General features: G+C 48.0%; 1 protein-coding gene across 2 annotated transcripts in view; it reads left to right on the top strand.

Moving 5' to 3' along the window:
- Window positions 1-6,007: 6,007 nt before the first annotated feature.
- Window positions 6,008-21,646, top strand: part of ARID5B (AT-rich interaction domain 5B) — a gene marked incomplete at its 5' end in the record, with an annotated part of 115,459 nt that continues 99,820 nt past the window's right edge. Inside the window, 3 exons of one of the 2 annotated variants that reach the window (XM_084210112.1) lie at window positions 6,008-6,105; window positions 6,278-6,538; window positions 19,423-19,648. In XM_084210112.1, coding sequence (XP_084066238.1) covers window positions 6,085-6,105; window positions 6,278-6,538; window positions 19,423-19,648 — 508 coding nt within the window. Of the gene's footprint in view, window positions 6,106-6,247; window positions 6,539-19,422; window positions 19,649-21,646 lie in introns of those variants that run through there. The other variant, XM_084210111.1, reaches the window with a different exon arrangement.

Below are 21,646 nucleotides of genomic sequence, written 5' to 3'. Positions count from 1 at the left end.
CCACCAAATTTCTTTTAAAAAGGGAATTTTCTCAGAAAAACAAACAAAAACAAACAAAACAAACAACCCCCCCCCCCCAAAAAAAAACCCCACCCAACCAAAAAAAGCCACAACAGCTCAGACCTGCAAAGTGGAAAGAGGTCAGCTTGTTTACTTAAACCGATTTAAATCTGGCACACTGAGAATAGCAACTTGCTTTGACCACTGACTTGGGTAAATATGGCCTGGCATTCTTATGGTGATATTTCCAGCCCCAGCTATCCCCATCATGCAGGGATATAGATATAGATATATATAGAGATAGATAGATAGATAGATAGATAGATAGATAGATAGATAGATAGATAGATAGATAGATGGATGCACACACGCACACATAGGTATATTTTCACTAAAAAGAGTTGAGGTAAACTATTTGACAGGAGCTGGATGGGAAATAGCTGGTGTGCCTTTCCTGTGCATTGTTTGGAAAGTGAAGCCCATCTAAAGTCCTACCAGGCAATGTCCACTTCCAAGCTTTATAAAAGAAATCGTTTGGTCACATTTAGGAACATTTCCAGTGGAGAAGTTTTTTTCAGGATTTTGTGAGAAGGCAGCTATCTTTAGCAGATAAATTAGCATGTTTTCTGGAGAGATCCACACAGGAAAGGATAGCCAGGGATTGCTTGCTGGACAGTATCAGCATACCAGCTTTGAAATGACAATTCAGCCCTTGTAACATGAAATGAAATGATCTCCGTGGCCTCGGCTCCCTCTTTCTTCCACAGCCATCCACACTACCACCACACGTAACAAGACATAATTTTACATAAGTAGAAAACTGTGCTCTGCGCCAATACCCGAGTCGTGCCTGATTGAATATTGCCATTTCAGAGCCACCATCTAATCACATTTTTCAGGCCGCGTGAACAAAATAATGTTGTTATAATTACACAGAGTGTTTGTGTGTATGCGCGCGTGTGTATTATATATGTATAATGACATTAGGATGATAATATAGCTGTTTCTATTAGCTCTGTGGTATTAATAAGGTATGACAGAAAGTTATTTGATACCATTTGAAATCCCACTTGCATTTTCATATTGCTCTCAGATGTAATTCAGGGACTTGATTTTTATGAGTTATGGCTCTGATGTCACTTGTATTTTTGCCCGTAATAGGTCCCACTGGAGCAAAATTCATCAGACTCAATTAACAGCATCTGAAAAGTGTATTTGGTTAGCAACCAATCAGGCAGAAATGGTGTGGGCTCTGTTTTAGCTGACCCATCACTCTGTGCCACTAGATGAAACCAGCTTTACAGGCAGCAGTGAGCAGCCACTGCAGTTCAGTTACTGTGAGGGTAAGGCAACTATTTTGGGGGCTGGTCATCTACTGGTTCTTCGTGTCCCATCGCTGCACCCCTTGTTATGGGTCTCAGAATACTCTGCAGCCATCTGGGCACCCTTTTCCTTTCTGCATGTGCAGGTGATCTGTCCCACCAGTCACTGTTTTATTGATGAATATCTTGATACTCAGTGATGATTTTTTTTTTAAGCAGCCTGGTCTGGGAGCCCTGGGGCAATGGTGTGCTTGTTGCAGGTGAGCTGCTAGCAGTGCTATGGGGGAATTAAAAACACAATGCCAGGGCAACAAAAAGAAATGCAAGGTAAATAAAAATAATTCCAAATGCACATATGAATTGAAGACTGGGGTTTGAAAGCTGATCTCATGTAGGTTTTTCTGCTCGGTTTGGTCACTTATTGGGGCTGGTGGATCTTTTGAAGGGAAGATAAATGCTCTGACTCCTGGTATTATTAATGCTTTGAGCTGGTGATTTGTACATCTGATCTAAAGGGCTCCCAAAGTGAGAGACTGATCCCAAAACCTGCTGAACTGAACATGGGGCCTCATGGCAATTTCACAGGGCTTTGCATCCCATCCCATGTGCTGAGTGGGAGCAGGGGCTGGCATCACCCTCTCAGCCCCTGTTCCTGCTGTGACTCTGTCTCCCACCCTGAACACTCCTCATAAAATTCCTCCGTGTCTTAAAAGCCTGGAAGGGAAAAGCTGTGAGCAGAGAATCAGTAAGTGGCCTGGAGCCCCCCAGCACTGCTGGCTGCCCCCCCATGCAGGCACAGCCCCATCCCAGTGTGGATCAGGCTGTGTTCCCTTCCAAGCACAAAGCCAGGCTCGAAGACTCCAATTGCTTCCTGTCTTCCCAACATGCCTGACCACAACTATTTTTAATTGTAAGGCATGAAAATAAGGTTATTTAATAAATTAACGCTTCAAATGCTTTTTGGTTCAACTTTGGCTGTTTACTAGAAGCAGCCTTATTTTGGCTTCTATGCAGTCATTTCCAGCTACCACTCTGTTTGATCCCCATCTTACTTCCTTTGTAATCTACTGATCTTCTGTTGTTATCGTTGCTGTGTTTTATGGTTTTGCATTACTTTATTGACTCAGTATACTGTAGACTGCTTTTTTTTTTTGATCCCCTCTTCACTGAAAATAGCCTTTTATGAGAAGCTTAAGCAAAAGCCTGGAATGTCCAAAAGAAGGCACAGAAAAATTACAACATTTTGCACATTTCTTTTGGCCAGAGAAAGTTACAAAATATTCATATGAAGAAACTTATTCAGTGCCTGCAGGACAAAATCCAACTTTTGATAATATGTGGAATTTCAATTTCTGCTATAAACAGGCTCTGTATTTTTTGTATTTATTATTTTGAAGTATAAAGAGTTTTCTGGGGGGAGGGGGAAGGCTCCTATAAAACTGATGTCAGAGCAATGATGATACAGTATGCATGCCCTCACTGCTGGGAATATGTACACTTCTGCACTGCCACAGCCTCTGTTGCTATCCCATTCCAATTGCTACCAACATTAGCAACTGAAACAGGATGCTGAGGGTCTTACCAGCTAGCAGCACCGGATGAAGTGACACCAAGGGCTGGGGACTGGAGCCATGGGGATAGAGGGTGAACCCTCCTTTTGTTTATGGTGGGCCCCTTCTCCTGTCCCATGGACAATGAGCTCCTCTACAGCTGAAGGTTAAGTGGTGTCCTGCAGGAGCTCAGTACCTGTAGTAGTGACTTGGGCCATCCTGCATAACCCCTGCCTCCCAGCGTGCTGCAGGGAGGGATAATCATCCCTCTGCTGAGAGGACAAAAGCATGCTCTTACTTGGTTGTTCAGCCTCACCACCTTCTTCATAGAGGATATAACACCATGGCTGGGAGGGATGCTTGGAGGAAGTCTGTGGCTAGTGGGAAGGATGGGACCCGGCAACTATCAGAGCTGTAAGTGATGCTTCATGCAGTGGGGAGGAACTCAGGGCTGTCACGGAGGCTGCCAACAGTGCTTGGGGCCCAGCTGCTGGGGTAGAAGCAGAAAGATTTGGGCACAAATGGAGATGGGAATTTCTCTTTGCTTCTTGATTATATATGATGGGAAAGGAGCAGCCCTACCTGCCTGAGATAAAGAAACAAATACAAACCTGTTTGTGCCCAAAGTATTGTAACAATCATTTGAGGACTGTTTTATCTGTGTGAGAATATAGCCCTGGTTAAACATGCTATAAACATGCCAAGGTCAGTGAAAACAAAGATGAATTGCAGAAGAAATGTGGATAATTCTGGCCAGGAATTCACTGGGGGTGAAATGTAGCAGCACTCCCTGTTTTGCAGGGATGTGTCAAGGTGTGGGTCTCACTTGGGGTCACCTCCCATACCTGTCCTGACAAACATCCTCCAGGGGACTGAGCTCCCAAGCACAGTGACAAGACTTTATTGGCCAAACGGGCTGCTAGTTGCAGCTCTCCTCAGCTGTTCTGCTAGGTTTGCCCATCCAAGCCATGCTGGTGCTGGGTGGAAGCCCAAGCAGCAGTACCCACTGGCTTCCTGCCGTCCTCAACAAGCATCCCAGCCTACCCCCAGTGCTCACAGCATTTTCTCACTGCTGTACAAGCCTTGAGGTCACAGACCAGACAGGCACTCGGGGCATCTCAAAAGGATAAAGGGCAGGAAAGGTGAGACCTCTTACTAAGGGTAAGGATTTGGTAATTCCTCCAGAGGAACCAGCAGAAAATCAGCCTGCCCCTGGAGAAGCACCAAGCATCCCAGCCAGGCTTGGGTGCTGAGCTTGTCAAGATGAATCCCTCACCTCCATGGCACTGGTGCAAACCTAGCCCAAATTCCCGTGCCTTCTCCATTCCCGCTACCCGGGGCAAGCAAGCTTTGCGCCTCGCGTAGGGGTTCCCGTCACCGAACATCACGGCGTGCAGCGGGGAGAACCCCTCGGTCCCAGCGGGATTTGTGCACCGACCGTGCCCTGCTGTCCGTCTGTCCGGCCCTGCCGCCCGCACCGTGGCCGGGGCAGCGGCACCCCGCTAGGGGGCGCCCCGCTAGCGGCGCCGCCGCCCGCACTTGTTGCTGCCCCCCGCGGCGCGCGCTGTGTCGTGATGAACGCGGCGCTGACGTCACTGCTGGCGTCATTATTAACGATCTCATTTATTTATTTATTTATTTGCTCGTTTGTTTATTTGCTTATTTAATGATTTCTTTTTTTCCGTTTCACGGCGCCCCGCCGGGGCGGCTCCGAGCCTGTGCCCGCCCTTGCCCCCCTCGCCCTAGGATCAGGGCCTGCGGAGGAGGCTTGGGAGGGGAATGAGCCAAAAATTGGGAATAAAGTGGCACTGCTGAGGAAAGCGTGGAGGGACATGCTCCCCGCGGAGCCACTTGTAATGCTCCCTCGCCCCCTGCTCCCCGGAGCCGGGGCTGGCTGCGCTGGCGCGCAGTGATGGAGCCCCGGAGAAAAGAGCGAGAAGGACAGAGCTCCCCCAAAATGACCCGCCACTCCCTGTCCGCGGGTGTGCGGATGGGGACTCCGCGGGCGCGGGGGGCCGCGCAGCCCGCCCGCCGCAACAGCATCTACCTGCGGGGATGCAGCTCCCGGAGCCCCGATGGGAACTTTCCGTGCCTGGCGCTGCGGGCCGGCCCTTGCGCCGCTGCGGGACCAAGTGCGAAGCCCGCGGTGCCAGCCGAGGCTCCCTGCGGCTGAGGCTCCCGGCGGCGCCCTAAGCTGCCTGCCTCAGGATAGCGGAGGGTGCGCGGGACGCGCGGAGCCGGCGGCTCTCCCTGACGCGGGGCGCCGCCGCAGGGGGCGGGCGGGGCGCAGGTAAGGGGCCGCCTCTCTCCGCGGGGGGCGCAGCCACCTGTCCGCCGCCCCGCGCCCCTCCGCGGCCGCCGAGCCATCGCCTCGGTCCCGCGGCGGCAGCACCAGCACGTGCCGCTGCGCGCCCGTGTCCGCGGGCGCAGAAAGAGCGCGCTCATCGCCGCCGCCGCGCTCCCGCTCCCCCTCCCCCTGCGCTGTCTGTTCCGGCCGAGACGCGTCCCTTCGCGCAGCGCCATGAATATTGATGTGTTTATATAATCGATAACCCACTTTCCATCCCTTCCCAGGGAACAGCGATAAATAAATTAGGGACGCGCCGCCCGCCCTCCGCGGCCGCCGGGGGAGGGGGGCGGCAGGGGGGCGCAGCCCCCGCCGTGCGCTCCGCGGCTGCCGGGGGTGGGAGCGGGATCGGGCGGTGGGAGCGGGCGGTCCCGCCGGGCGCGCGCGGACGAGCAGCGCCCCTCGCGCCGCAGGAAATGGTCTTTATATTAGACATATACGGGCAGGTCCTGTCAGATCCGCAGCGCGCCCGCCCGCCCTTTCGGCCCCCCAAAAATCGCCGAGCGCAGACAGGGGCCCCGCCGCCGCCCCGTCGCCTCCGCGCCACCCCCCCGAGGCCCGCAGCCGCCCCGCGGCATTTTTGCCCGGCCCGGGCGGGCGTCGGGGGCCCGGCCGGCGTCGGGTGGCGCCGGCGGCGGGACGCGGCGGGGCGGCGGCGGGGCGGCGGAGCGGGGGGCGGGCGGCAGGGGGGGGCGTCGCCGCGCGCGGCGGGGCGGGAGGCGGCGGCGGCGGTGGGGCGGCGCGGGGGCGGCGGCGGCGGGGGGCGGCGGGCGGCGGGGCCGGCTTCGCCCTGCCAGGACCTGCCGGGCTCCATTCACGCCAACAAGTTTGGGAGAATGTTGAGTTCAATCGCGCCGGAGCCGCGATGGAGCGCAGCGCACTGCAGGTACCGCGCCGCCCCGCGCCCCCGCCCCGCCCCGCGCCCCCCGCCGCCGCGGAGCCCCCTCCCTCCCTCCCGCGCTCCCCTCCCGCCGCCCTCTTCCTCCTCCTGCCCCTGCGCGGCGCGGCGCGGCGCGGAGCCGGCGCTGATGCCGCTGCCGTGTTGTTGTTCCCCGCAGTGGGTCGGCGCCCCGTGCGGCTCGCACGGCCCCTACGTCTTCTACAGGGCGTTCCGCTTCCAGCGCCGCGGCGGCGGCCGGGCGCGGGTCCTCTCCCTCGGCGACTTCTTCTTCGTGCGGTGCCGCGCGGAGGAGCCCGCCTGCATCGCGGAGCTGCAGCTGCTCTGGGAGGAGCGCACCAGCCGGCAACTTCTCTCCAGCGCCAAACTTTATTTTCTCCCCGAGGACACCCCCCAGGGCAGGACCAGTGACCATGGCGAGGTGGTAAACGCGGCGCCGGCCCCCCCTTCCCCCGCGCCCGTCCCCACCTGCATGCCCGGGCTCGGCTCCCCCCTCTCCTGGCTCCCCCCACCCGTGTCCCCTTCCCCGCCGCGCGCGGCGGGGCAGCGCGGAGGGGCCGCGCCGTCGGGGCGCACCGGTGCGCGCTGACCGGGAACTTGTGCGGGCGGGGGGAAGGAGGGAGGGGGTCGGGGTGCGGGGCGGCCCCGGCCCGGCGGGCAGCGGAGTGTGTGCGGGGCTCGCCCTGTCCTTCTGCTTCCTTAACAAAAAAACCAAAAAAAAAAAAAAAAGAAAAAACCCAAAAAAAAAACCCCACAAAAAACCAAAACAAAAAAAACCCCGAAAGCAAAACACACGGAAAAGCGGGGGAAAAAAACACGTTGGGGGGATTTCGATATTGTTCGGGGCTTTTTTTAAGTATTCGATATGTTTAAGAGGGCGGAAATTACGAAATGGAGGCAGAGGGAGATCAAACGCTCTCTTGCTGGCAGGGACGTGTTGAATAAAGTGATAAATGACAGGTACGGGAATAATACATTCAAATAACTTGCAGATATGCCTGGGCGTATTTCGGAGCCGCCGCGCTCCCGGCGCAAACGCGCTGCGCGCCGGCACCCTCCGCCGGCGGCCGCGCAGCCCGGGATGGGGCCGCGCAGCCCCGCACCGCCCCGCCCCAGCCCCGAGCCCTCCCGTTATCTGCTTTTCAAATTCATTGCTTCAGTCTGTGGTCTGGGGCGGGGGACGGGTGAGGTATCCAGGCAGGGGGCTGCGGGGATGGCGACGGTCCCCGAGACGGGCTGGAGACCAGACGAGAGGGGGACGAGATGTTTTGGGGGAACTTCTGTTGGAGATGCCGGGGGGGCTGGGTCCAAGGGGGGGCTCTCCGCAGGGGCTGTTTTCGGAGGCACGCGTGGCTGTAGGTGCCGGTGTAGCCGTGTACTCGCACACAGGCGTACGCAGCCAAAACGCGTCTCGGAGCCACCTTCGCTCGCTGCCACCTCTTCACTTTAATTTTCTGTGCGTGCCGCTGAGATAAGGGAGCCTTTTCCTAAGAATCAGGGAGATGACAGTGAGCAATGGATGCTCTGAAATTGCCCGTGGTGACTATTTAAAACTGTGCCTCTGCGTGTCTCATGTGTGTGTAAAATGAAAGATATTTGGAAGGGAGGGGGGGGTGGGGAAAGGGACACAAATCATTTTAATACGCCTTAATGATCAGCTCATGTTACTGTGGTAGGAACATCAGAGAAAATTAATCCTACCATTACGAGTAAAACACTGCTCCGGTATGAGAGTTCTCAGCTGCATGTACCTTCCTAATAATACGCACGATTTTATTTATTTTTACATGCAAACACCGCTAGTAATTAGCCGTGTGATTATACTTGTGCATTTCATTGCAGCTTTAACTGATGTCATTCTGCATTATTCAACCATATGAAAACAATTTTCAATTAAGATAATGGCACGCCTTGAAATTATGCAAATGCCGGCCGTATTGTGTAGAATAATTATGACAAATGTAAAGCAGGTAAAAAGTTTCCTAATGCAGTTGTGTTTTACACCCCGGTGATGTCATTTCCCCTCTGGCCTAAGTTAGTCATTCATTAGCAGAGTAGCAGCAGCAGCAACAGCAACAGCTCTGAGTGATACTTCTCTGGCAGGGAGCCTACAGAAACCGGCACTGAGAGCCAGGGCCTAGAGAGGGCAACATAACACTCCCATTAAGAAATGTACTTTGTTTTCACTTACTCCATTAACTTGTTTATAGACATAGGAATGATTTTTTATGATCGATTTTTAATAGTTTGGAACAATCCAAACAGTGCTTGGAGATGTGCAGGCAGCAGAGAGACAAAAAGCTGGGTGCTGGCTGGCTGGGGGTAACTGCTCTTGCTGGGGGGGCAGGGGCAGCTGTTTCCCCTTGGCACCCCAAGGTCCCAGTCCCTTCAGTAAATGACACTCATCTTGGTCCCCAGAGGGGCAGCAGGGCTGCCTCTGTGATTGTGGGGCTTCCTAACTCTGGCCTGGGCCCCTTCTGCAGGAGATGAGGCTCTCGAGTCAGATGCGGCTTATAGCCATCAGAGGGGACCTTACTTGTGGTGTGAGATTGCTGATGGGATAAAATACCTCCTTGTGCATTCAGGGAGTTGGGATGGAGTGAGCCCATGATTAAGTGTGTACTGCGAACCCGCGGTGTCCGAGGCAAAGGGTGACAGGGCGCTCGCTGTCACTGAAATGTTTGGGGAGGGGAGCAAGTGGCTGAATTGCAGGCTTGTGATCGAGCCCACCAGAGATTTAGGCAAGGTCTCCAGCAGCTACCTGCGCTAGTGGCGTGATTAATAGAAGCAGCTGGCTGCCTGTTTTCTGTAATAGCAGCACTGACACTATGACAATATTCAGCTAGTGGCTGCAAGGAGGGATGTAATGCTTCTGTTACTCAGAAATTTCTGATGGCGTATTTTATCTGATTGCCAAATGTTTGAGCTAATCAGTAATAAGTGTAAATATAAGTCTTTTTATAGCTAGCTGAATTCATCATCCAGATTTAAATATAACCCTGATTGCTGCTAAAACCGGATGTTTCCATGCACTGCCCAGATCCAGGGAAGGTTCAAGCCCAGGTGTGCTTCCGCTTCAGTACCCTTCTTTCCACGTAAGGCTCAGCACCCCATCACCACAGTGGAGAAACTCCCTTTCAATGTCAGGAGCTGACAGAGATTGTTTCCCAGGGAGTCTCAGTGGATGGTGAATGTGGGATGGGGCTGCTCACATGCAGCAGATACGGGTGCTTCTGACCCTGATGCTCATTGCATCCCAAGGAAACATGCATGGAGAGGCTGGGACCAGCTCTGGCATTATGCTCAGACCAGGGGTCTTGCTGCTCAGGAGCAATAGAGACACTTTTTTAAGAGCAACAGGGCCTGTGAGGCCAGTGCTAGGTGAACTAGAAGAGTTTTGTGCTACTTCACGGAAAACTTTGTTGCTGCTTTCAAAACACAGCGGCCTGGGCGTGATGCTTCCCACCTCACCATCATGCCCAGACACTGCAGCAAGTGAAACACTGGCCAGAGAGCAAGAGCAGCCTTCTTTATTTTCCCTCCAGTAGGGAAGAAGTGATTCTCCTCCATCCCTACGGGGCCATTACCAAAAAAGAGTCTTCGGTGGAGGAAGTCACCACCTTGCCTTGATTTTCTCATTCACTCTGGTCTGGTGGGGTCCCTTGTCACCTTCCACATGGGCTGGGAAGATCTCCTTGACAGCAGGTGCCTCACACAGGGGTCAGAACGGGATGCTTGGAGGCCTATGAGGATCCAGAGGGAGCACCTTTAAGGGCACCCCATTGTGTTTGAAACAGTTTCATGGGGTGCATGTGGAAAGCAGGCCCCCAGGTTTGCTGGAACCCAAGTGTGAGAAGCTATGTGCTGTCAGAAAGTGCCTGCCCAGGCCTCTCATGCCTGGTCCTGTGGCATTCAGGGGGCATGAGGTGGGCTCACCCTCCAGCTCACAAGGTCTTGGCAAACCTTCCTCCAGCTCATTTACTGTTCTGTGCTCCAAGGAGTGGTGTGGGGTTGTGGAATGACTGACCTTTGCAGAAGCAGTTGTAGAGCAAAATGCTTGTTAGTGCCTTGTGCTTTCATGTTTTTAAAGGTGTTTGCATTAGTTAGACTAGGCTTAAAAAGACATTTCAAAGTTGATATCATTAAGTCCAGGGATGGTATTTGATGTGATGCATACAATTCCTAAAAAACCCTAAACAAGCATCTAATTCATTTTGCATGGTATGACATTCCCTTCATTGCTCTGCATCATGGTGAATGCTGCTTCCATTGAGGCTGGACTGTCAGTGGGGATCAGCCTTTGGTTCATTCATCAGCAGCAAAATTTACTACGAACTCATGTTGATTTCATCTCTTCTCTCAAACTGGGGATCTGATGCAATGCTTTTCGCCTTGCAAATAATCCTTACTCATGCAAGTAATTTACATGAGTAAGCATTGCTCATATAGAGGAGAGGAGAGAGCTAGTTTCCTGTAATTATTTCCCTAGAAGTATTTTGCATTTTCAGACTAATTGGGGTAAAGGAAAAAAAAAGAAGTCACTCCATAAATGTGTGTCATTTATAATTGCAGAAGAGATTCTTCTAGAAAGTTAAGGGAGTCAGTGTTTTTGTTTTCTCTTCATTTTGGGATAGATGCTGATAGCATCCCTCGAATGCCTTGTTCATTTTGTAGGGGCTTTTCACTTGCGGGGATCCTACCCCAGTGCCTAAAGGTAGCATAGGCTGGCCCAGGCATGGTGTCTTGTATTAGCACTGCTTTATTGCCACCTCCCTCGAAAAATGTGCTACTCCCTTTTCACAGTAATGGATTTTGGGTTTTTTTACAGACATAGTAATCTGTATGTTGAAATGAGAATAGCCTCGTTTTAGCCTCCACGGTGTGTGCCTTATGCTTGTATCTGTCAACACTGGTAATGGCAACACGTTTCAAACATGCAGATTATGATTATTAAAGGGTGCTTTAAAAATCATGCTAATAGCATCAATCTCCACTGTACACTTGCTCAAATTAATTCAGCTTTGGAAATCAGGCACACTGTAATAGCAGTGTTAGAGAAATGGCATTTGTCATAAAATATCGTGGGTTTGGTAATTGCATATCCACTCTGTATATTTTTATCTCTCTTGCCACCAGTAGCATATGCTGGCAAAGGAAGGACAGGGCAGTGATATCACTCAGAGAAGCCACATGTTGCTAGCCATTAGCCAGCAATCTGGAATATCTAGTCATTTAAGGCAGATTCCTTTAAAAAAAAAAAAAACAAAACAAACTTTTTATTTTATTTCCTTTCTTCCTTCTCTCCCCTTCCCTGTGCATTCAGACTGTAAAATACACCCACTGCTTTCCAGAGTTGCTGTTCCCAGTCTGATCAGTGGCACTAAACATTAAACTCTTGTCTTTGGAGAATAATAGGCCTCACATGGTACACCCTCAAGCATGTTGAGATACTGTGCAGGCTGGAAAATAAAAATGTTCTAATTGTGTCTTTTAAATAAGCATAGGAGTGAATTAATTAGACTATATTTTGTCTTTAGTTGCTTAGTTACACAATAGTATTCCTAAGCGCAAGTAAGATAAATTGGCTCTTTTTGTGCTGCTTGTCCCTTAATCATAATTACTGTATTGCTCAGGAGAGTAACGCATACATAGATTTTGCATTTTTAATAATATTCAAACAATATGCGAATGATATAGAAAGTATGTTATGATTCAAGCTCTCGTATGCTTTTATTCGGGAAGAAGTTCTACTGCTATGGGAGCAATATTTGCATTAGTTGCTCAGAGATGTAGTTCTGGGAAATACATAATTGAAATATTCTTGCAATGCTTGTTCTGGCCCTTTCATTCGCATTCAAAATAACAATGCCTTAAGTCTCTGAACAGTCATCCACTCTTGATTTAAGAGCTTTTCCTTTGTGTGCGTGTGTGTGTTTGTGCGTGTGCAGTGTGGGTTCACACCCAGCGTTAACCCTGCACAGCCTATACACTCGCGTGATTCATGGTGTTGTATCAAGTAGAGCTTTTTATTTGTAGCTAAAATGCAGTCAGAAGGTCAGATGAACATCGGCATTTTATGGCATTAATCCAATGACCTTAATGCTTGGCAGGCGTCCATGTTTCTACGCGAAGGTGCCAGGGTTATAGATAATAAAAGAGTTTGTTTTCATTTTCTGGATATTTTAATCTTTCTTTGTGAAGTGTAGTCTCGGATTTGGGGGGCTTGGGGCTACTCCTGGGGGCCAAAACTTTAATGTCTTACTGGGTTGCTGAACGTTAGCTGCTAATGATGGGCAGATTGATACAGATACTGAACAATGGAAGGTTCTGGCAAGAAACCCCCTAGACATGCTCAGTGGATGTATGTGAAAATTGGCTCCATTGTTCTGCTGTATGAAAAGCAAGTAAATTATTTACAGATATTTGCTAATTAAAGCACATATTGTTTTACCAGCACAATAGAACACAATATAACAAAAGACAAAAGAATAAGCTTGCATAATTTAAACCTGCTAATGCCATGTACTCCTTGTGAAGAAAAAATATAATTATGTAATCTATGAGGAAAGCTTCTCGTACTGTAACTATAGTAGGCAAAATTAGGAATGAATTGCTTGTCAACTTGCCTAAACTAAAACAGCTCTTTGAGATCTGTGAGCTATCTGACGGCAAAACATTTTGACTGGAGCCTATTTTCTGTTTGGTCAGAACTTCTATCTGCAATGACAGATATAAATTCAATTTGAACCTCTGGCTGAGAGTGGGAGGAGGGAGAAAAAAACACCCTAGTCACAAAGGAGGAGGCTCACAGTAGAAATGTCATGTCTAAGTGCTCACAACCGTCCCTCTGTGCACCCCATCTCCACCCCACTCCTGGCCCAGACATACCAGGACCCCAAAAAGCATCCCACAGAGACATGGTGATGTTCTGCCCCAGGTCATTTTGCGTGTCATGCTTTGGAATTACTGAGTCATGTGGAAAATGCTGCTTGCTAATACAAGGGAAAGCAAAAACCATGGGACTTCACATGCTTCAGCCATGTCCTTTTAACTTGGTCTTTCCTCTTGGTTTTGGACCCTGGAAGAAGGGATGAACACATCAGTGTGAGTTTCAGACAGCTCAGTGCAGCTGTGCTTAGGCTGGGGAAGTACCTGTCACCTGAAGTAACAAGATCGTTATAGCCCTTTAAAGTAATTAGGAAAGGATTAACAGATGAAAGGTTCTGCCTTGGCCTCTTTAAAATTCTCTGGTGTGCCAGGTAAATTCCTGATCTATGCATGTTTCCCTTCTCAAGGCTCTCCCCATAGGTTCATGAGTGGAAAGCAGTGGTCTCTGTAGGTCCCTGTATGTAGGCACCTCCAGGGAGCAGGTCCAGACCCCAGCAGTCAGTTGTTCTTCACAAATCATTTGGGACACCTCTGTCTGCCCTGGGCTAGGGGATGCATGAGGAGATGGCCCCAAATGAGGCACTCCGAGCAGGGTCAGGGGAAAGAAAGCTGCCCCTGCCTGTGCCAAGCTCTGCAGCCTCTTGTGAGGCTTCCCTGTCATTCAGTGATCCCACCTGTAGAACAGGAGGAGCAATTCCCACCTGTCAGAGCTGTGCCCAAGTCTGCAGCATGTTTACAAGGATGAACAGGGGAGTGTATGGCAGGGGAGTCCTTCCTGTAAGGGAGGCTGAAAAGGGCACATCCCAGAGCCAGGCCTTTCCCACCACACAGCCAGTTTTTTAGCTAGTTTGTGGTGCCGCAGTCTTAAAAACTTTTGTGTATATTCCCAGCCCACAGCTGGCAATAGGGAAACAGGACCATTTTACTCTAGGGGAAGTCTCTGAGAGCAAATCAGCCCTGTACAAGTGCTCTCTCCCTCTATAGAGCTGGATATGGTCCCTGAAAGGAGTGCTGCTTTTAGGAGATGCTTCTGGAGACCTGGGTTCAGGTTCCTGAGTGACTTTGGGTGGGTGGGTTAAGGCTAAATTGAGATGACCTGGTTTCTTCTGCTGTCCCAGTGCCCCGATAGTATCTGGATGGCAGAGAAGAGCTCTGGACTAAAGATTGTGATCAGGACTTTTTGTTTTGACTGTGCTGTCAAACAAAGCTGATTGTACTTCCCTCAAGCATCCAGGTAAAAGCCTTCCTATGGGAGAGGTACTTATTGGCAACGAGCTCCCTCCCTTCTGCATGTCTGCAGCATGGCCTCCTGCTCCTCCAAAGGGTCTAGAGTAGGGAACGGGATTCCTGAGTCAAGAACTGCCATGTTACATACACATGGTACGGGAAGGTCCTTTTCACTTAAATTACAAAAACCCTAAAATATACATGGGATGTAAAACCAGCCCAGAATAAGGGAGGCCTTTATGCCCAAATGAAATAACAGTTCTGTTATCCCTGGTGAATGCAGTCCGTAAGAGTCACACTGTATTTTTTGCTCCTGTGGATGAATGTGTTTTCATCAGCAATGTGCTGGGTTGTAAAATACGCATCCCCAGCTATCTACTGTGCTAAAGATTTCACAGAAAAGGCTTGAAGATGTTTTCTAATGCAAATCATACTGATCAGATAAATGTCGTTCAGTGTCTCCTGTAATTATCAGCAAGAGTTTTTACAGTACATCTCCTGTTTCTCTCTAGGCCACATATTTGATGTTAGGAGACAGCCAAGCAGGTGTTTGACTCGCTCATGCCCTCCAGAATTCCTTAAATGACCTCTGGAAGTACTGGAGTGAAAACAGTCTCAGCATGTCAAAATTTTGAGATATCTCAGTTGCTGTAATTCTTTTAAGGCTGCCTCAATGTCTCTAAAATATAAATCTTTCGTAGTTATTGGCAATGAGTAAGGAGTTGTGATGTTCCGTATGTGGGTGTGCAATCAAGATATATGACCTCCCTGTGCTGCCCTGTGACTCCCTGCCTTGTAAGAGTTAATATTTCTTCTCAAAAATAATTATCTGCTTTAAGCTATTATAACTACCTGACCTGTTTCCCTGAATATAAGCATTTCAGCCATCTGCTGAGTCAGGCAATATAGCATTCTGTGCTTTCACGAGGCTGTGATGGTTGCTTAGACAACAGTGACATAATATTTAAGCATAATGGCTCTCGAGAAGATGCTGTCCTCTTCTCCCTGGATGACTTCTCTGGAAATGCAAATCCAGTATGCTCTTAAAAAAACAAGAAATGGATAAGAAGGGTTTATGTCACCATCTTTCTTAACCATCTCCCCATTTTCTACTTGATAGGTGAAAGAATTGTACTGTGCTCAGAAGTCTTATAAGACATGCTAAAATTACAGGCTGACTCAATAACCATTTTTATAGAAGCAGCTAAAAAAGTGCCTCTTTTATACTCAGTGCTTATTTAGAGATTTAGACAACATTATAGCTGAGACTATTGGTCCATTGGGCCACTGACCAATTGGTCAGGTCCACCGGATAAATCTCATTCCTGAGCAGAGTTGAAATCTCTGCTGGTTGTTTTCTCTTCTTGCTGTAGCAGGAAAAAATGGTAATTAAAGACTTAACTGTGCAATGGAGACCTCATAAACATATCACTTCAGAGCATAGCTAATACATGATGAGTTGATTTTGTATAGATAGAGATATATATGCACTGTTTGCTACGTGGGTGGTTTTTCATGTTTACACAGAGATATAATTATGAATGACATGAAGGTTATACAGCGGATTTCTTTAATCTTCTAAAGGTTTGTTAGTCATGTGTCACCGTGTACCTGGTTTTTATTTTTTCAGCATCTGCATTCCTTTGTCATCTCATTGGAGGGGTTTCTCTAGAAGGGCTGTGGCAGCAGATAGTGGTTGATTCCACAGGGGTATAGGTGCTCCTGTGGCCGGCAGAGCTCTGCAGGTCCCAGAGCAACTTTTGTTGTGACATGGGGCTTAACCAAAAAGGAGAATGACCCTTTTATCACCTGCTGCTCTGAAAAACTCCCCCAACACCACAGCTGTTTGGGGCTGAGTGCTTGGAAAGGTTGCTGAAGAATGTGCGAAAGCATGGCAAGGCGCATAGGAATTGCAGAGCTGGTGAGATAGTTGGGTGACCTCTGGGTGCTGTGGCGCAAGGGCAGATGACCTCTTGTGTCAGCAGACTGACAAGATGTGGGCAAGACAGCCCCGGTGGAGCTGCCCGTGGCTCAGGCTCCTCTGAAAGCAGAGACTGGAGCCCCTGCCATGCCTGGCTGGGTGACCGAGTAGAGACTGGAGCCGCCTGCCGTGCCTTGCTCAGTGTTTGCGCGATGAGGCACCGCGGTAGGAGTGCCCTTGGAGATACAGTCCCACACTGGTGAGATCCGCATTGGCAGAGGAGGCCTGCAGGCTGATCTGCCGTGTTTGAGGAGTATTTGAGGAGTTGGGAAGAATGTGGACAATTCTGTGTGAACTGGGTCAAAAGTGAGTGGTGAGGGCAGGGAGCAGGTCTGTCCAGTCCTGCCCTGTGGTGGGCAGGGTGACCCAAGGCAGGCTCTGAGGCGGTTCAGGTCACTTCTCCATTTCCCGCCTAAAAGTGAACTAGGCCGCGTTTCCCCGGTGCTGCTGTGGGGATCGCTGGCAGTACCAGGGGAGGACAGGGATTTGGGGGCCGGCCTGGTGCCCTTGGGGACAGGGATTTGGGGGCCAGCCTGGCACCCTTAGGGGCGTAGCTGCTGCAGGGTGACCAGCTGTCCTTGGGGACGAGGCTGGTGTGGAGGTGGCCAGGTGGCCTGACAAGGGGCCAGCAGCTGTGGAGGGAGGTTTAGCCCAGAGCCCTTGTCACAGCACAGGGACAGCGTGGACTCCTGTATTTTGTATTTGTGCTGGGATTCTCCCTGGTGCCATCCTGGGCACCCCTTTGCACTCTGTGGCTGTATTTGGATGCTTGGTGGCACCTTGCAGAGGGCTGAGGGGTGGCATAGAGTGGAATTTTTGCTGTGTCTGTGTCTTTGTATTCCTGGCTCCTCACGTCCATGTGGGGATGCTGAACATCCCAAATTCCCATGGCTGGATGTACTGCTGCCACAGGAAACTCATGGCTGAGGTGTGCTTTCCCCAGCTCCCCAAAAGGTCCTCTGCTCCTCCGTCTGCAGTTTTCCCTCCATGGCAGTCTGACAGACTGCACCAGTATTGTTTCACCCTTTGTACAGTAGGGCTTTTTTGAGGGGTTTTCTGTGGGGTTTTTGTTTGTTTGTTTGTTTGTTAGTTTTGGTTTTTTGTTGTTGTTGTTTGTTTGGTTTTTTTTGGTTTTTTTAAAATTCAGTTTCTTTTTCCTCCTGTGTACACATCATGTGCGTGTGTGCGAAGGTTGTATTCTCAAAAACAAGTTTATTCATTGATGATGTAATAGTGATTGTACTTTTCTTTTGGTTAATAAATTGTCTGCTCGGCTTACTTTGTATGCCAGCCAAAATTAGTCATACCCGTTCTTGGAAAGGATATGAAGAAACTGGTAATTGAAATCATAATCATTTGATCATGAGAGCTATTTGGAAAATAATATTTTAACCAGAAGCATGTCTGATCTCCAAGTCAGATTTTTGTTGGTTTTTTGTTTTTTTTTTTTTAACTGCTGCTAAGTAGATTTCTCTGGTATGGAATATTAGAAATTGTGTAGTAGCTGGTGATGGTATTCGACACCCTAAGAGAGGACTTCATCCAGAAATTGCCGAGACTGTCTGCAGGCAGGCTGATATTTATATATATGTATTATATTTTTTTCCATCCTGACATTTAATAATCACCATGTAATAGCTATAAAATGCATAGCAACTACAGCTTTTTTATTTCAAGTGCATGGTGTAATGAAATTGGGTGAAACCATCCATTGAAATTGTACTTTGTAGTACCCAGTGCTTGTTTACAAAGTATTGACGTTTGTCATAAACAGAGATTTAAAGCATCACTGTTATTGTTTGTTGTTTGGTGGAGGCTCTTATGCTGTGCAGCGATAAAGGAAAAGATTTTATTACAAGCTTGCTTAGCATATAAACATGCTGTTCACTTCTGACCAAATATTTGTTATTGCACTAAATGTAATGAAGGTGCTTGCTTATAAAACAGTTTTGTATTATATAAGGAAGAGTGGAATATCAGATCTGGTTTTTTACTAGAATTACTTCAGGTTTTCTATTGTATGCGACTTGTCACAATAAAGCTTTTTTCTTTTTTTTTTCCATTGAGCAGTATTTTATTTCCTGAGGAATGTGTTCAGTGGACAAAAAAAACACACAGAGCGAATCAGTCGTGCTTTTCCCTTTGTTTAATAACTCAAAGAATTTCTCTCCTCTTTGCAAATACTTACGTTTATTTGAGAGAAAAATTGGATTCTGGTTTATTTATTTCAAGAACCTGTAACCTTATTTAGTGTTAGAAATGTGCGGTGGGCAAGGTGTGGTGTATAGCCAGCTCTCGTTACCACGTAAATTATTTCTGCTGTTTTAACAAAAAAATCTGGAGTGTATCTTGCTGGATATGTATGTTTGTTTGTTTATTTTTGAGGCTTTCTTGATCCCTTGCTCAGTGGAGTCAGCTGTAAAATATTCTGCTTATTCATCATGACTGAGAGGAGTTGATTGTTTCCTGGAAGGTTAAAATCCAGCAAGTAGGACTGTTTAATTTGAGTGTATGTTCTGGAGGCTAAACTAAGTTTAAGTGCTCTTCTTAGTATGCATGTTTTAGAAGGGAGAAAAAAATTACAGTTCTGATCTTGAGAAAGGTTTTAAGAAACATTAGAATGTGCAAGTTTCTTTTGGTGGGAAGCACATTTATGTAGTATTTCTTTTGGGATTACATCACAGTTTTATTTAATTTTGAGGACAAAAGTTAAATTCAATATTTGTGTATAAGCCAAGGGAAAATGTACCATAAACATAGGAATTTTCTGGTGAGTCAGAGTTCCAAGAATCTGAGATTTACTTAGTCCATTTATTTCAGGACTAACTATAACCATTAGTCATCCAGCCATGAATTTTTACATTTGCAGCTAATTGCACCTAAAAAGCAAACTTTGCCTCAAGGCTTTGGGTTATACAGAATGTGATTTGGCAACCTGCATTTCAAATGCCTTTTAGGAGCATTGCCCTGGTCCTAGAAATTGTCTTTAGATGGTGTATATTTGTTTCAAGTAAACAACTAATATTTCCACTTAGGTGGCAAGAGGAATAAATTAAGCACTAGCTATTCTGTGATACAGAAAGAAAAATTACTCAGCCTGTGGCAAGATAGGCTTTTGCAGGAGTCACTGCAGGATGATATTGCTGGTTTCTCAGTCATCACGGAGCCTAGAGTGACATGTTGTATTCTCATCTGATCGCTTCTTGCAGGATGAAGTTATTGCTGTTTCAGAAAAAGTTACTGTGAAGCTTGAGGACTTGGCAAAATGGGCACAGTCCGATTTCTCCAAGTGGAAGTGTGGTTTCCGGGCTGAGCCGGTCCAGCCTATGGATGTGGGGAAGAATGGGCAGAAAGAGGCCTTGACAAGATACAGACAATCCACACTGAACAGTGGCTTGAACTTCAAAGATATTCTGAAGGAAAAGGCTGACCTTGGTGAGTATCCCTTACTTTCTCTTGTGGGAAGGGGCCTGTGGGAGAGTGTCTTTTGAAAACAGATGAGCCTGATCCTGCCATGCCATTGCAGATTCCCAAGGTATGTCTGAGCCTGGGGCACAGGTGTGGCAATGAGATACCTGTGTGGGATGAGTGGTGGTAGTGAGCTCATCTCAAGCTCCTAGCAGACTGGTGTGGGGTAATACTGTGATACCTGTCTGTATGGCCCCAAGCACTATGGCTCAAACCCTGCAGATGTGCATACAAATAATTGTCACAGGCTCTCCCTGGGGCTCTGCAGGCTGGGGGATCAGGTCGGAGCTGTACACTGTGGGAAGAGGAGGCTACCATGTCCTCCTGGGGCCTCCTGTGACAGGCAGGGTTGAGCAAAGGCCTTTCACTTCTCATGTCCCATCTTCCAGGACCTCATAGGTGCTCCTGGTGTTTGCCGTGACTCTGTATGGTTGGCTCTGTGTCACGTTCAGTAGGGATGTGTCCCTTCCGTGGTGTTTCCTTCTCAGCTTTATGTTGCTGCAGGGCTCTGCAAGCACCCCGCTGTTGTCTCTACACACAGACCTGTGCTTTCTTCCCCCGTCTCTTTTCAGAAAGGTAGTTGGTAGCTCTGCTACTTTGGGTGGTTGCCGACAGGCTTGCAGCTGTGGGACTGCTTTGTTATACAGGCACTCACATCTGTAATACCTGTGGTTGGTTCCCAGGTCCAAGGGAGATCAGTCTCCTCTTGGTGGACGTGCCTGTTTGTGGTATTAGGACCTTGGATGTGTAACAGCTGTCAGAGATGGCACTTTGAAGTGGATACCAGGAACATTTCTCTCTTCTGCCAAGTTTTTAATAAATGTTCCGCGTTTGAAAAGCATCAAGTTTTGGGCCATAATGTGTGAAAAAGTAAGAAAGTAAGAGCTAAGCCTGATGCATTTGAGGACGTGCTTTTGTATCTATGTGAACAGGAGTGCAAGGCCAAGTTGTGTTTTATAGTGTTGTACTAGGTTGGCATTGAAGCCAAGTTACATGAAGCTGAAGATCTGTCTTGGAAGATTTATCTTCTGCATCTCATTTTTCAGATCTTATCAAATGGTGAAATTATTTGGTCAATTTCACATGTTACCATTAGCTGTGTAGGTTGGAAAATTAAAGTACAATTGGAAGTTGATCTTGTTATTCATTGCATGTCCAGGGAAAAAGTAAGCCATGTAATTCTTTCTCTCTTTGCTTTTTTCTGTGGTTTCTTCTAGTTCATAATTACATGCAGTAATTTTCTCTGCTATTGCCCTGGTATCTTTACGCAGTACATTTATTTGCATTTGTTTGTTGTGTCAGAAGAATCCTAATGTTTTTCAGACAGAACTTTTGTGTGCTAATGTTTTCTTGTTTTTGTTTTCAACAAACAAAAAACTCCTTGTGGTAAGTTATGAAATTGCTATTATCTACCCTAGGAGCCAGAGAAAATTATCTTTAAGCCCAAGGCTTAGAGTTGCATGTTAAGCCTTTCAAAGTAGGGGTTATACTGAAAACGCTCATGGAATGCAAACTATATGGTATAATTTTGATAACCCCACATTCTGGTGTTGCTCATTTTTAGTCAGTGGCTCTGGCTTTATTGTTGCGTTGGGGTTTTGTTTTTTTTTTTTTTTCCTGTAGAAAAGGGAATTTTGGCTAATGTTTGGTTATGACTGCCTTTGTCTTCATAATGACTGGTTGACAGGAGTGAAACCAAAGGTTCACAAAGACCTGCAGCTGACTAGATACATTGATATAGACAATTGATCCAGCCTATTAAGGGAATCAGAGAAATTTCCTAAATCTAGTATTGAGATTACTTTTTTACCATTTGAAAGAGCCAAGAATTTAATCCTATTTTTCTTCTTGGATCTGACACAAAAACTCAGAAGAGTGGTGATCTTTGAAGCTGGTGGAGCAGCCCTAGTTGGTGTCCTGTAGGCAATCCATGAGCTCAGGTGTTTGTCTCATCCATGGTGTTGA

The sequence above is a fragment of the Fringilla coelebs genome (genome assembly GCF_963513975.1).
Source record: "Fringilla coelebs genome assembly, chromosome: 8".
In the NCBI taxonomy this organism is placed as follows: Eukaryota; Metazoa; Chordata; class Aves; order Passeriformes; family Fringillidae; genus Fringilla; species Fringilla coelebs.
Note: the sequence above shows the minus strand (reverse complement) of the source record. Positions and strands in the feature narration are given on the sequence as shown.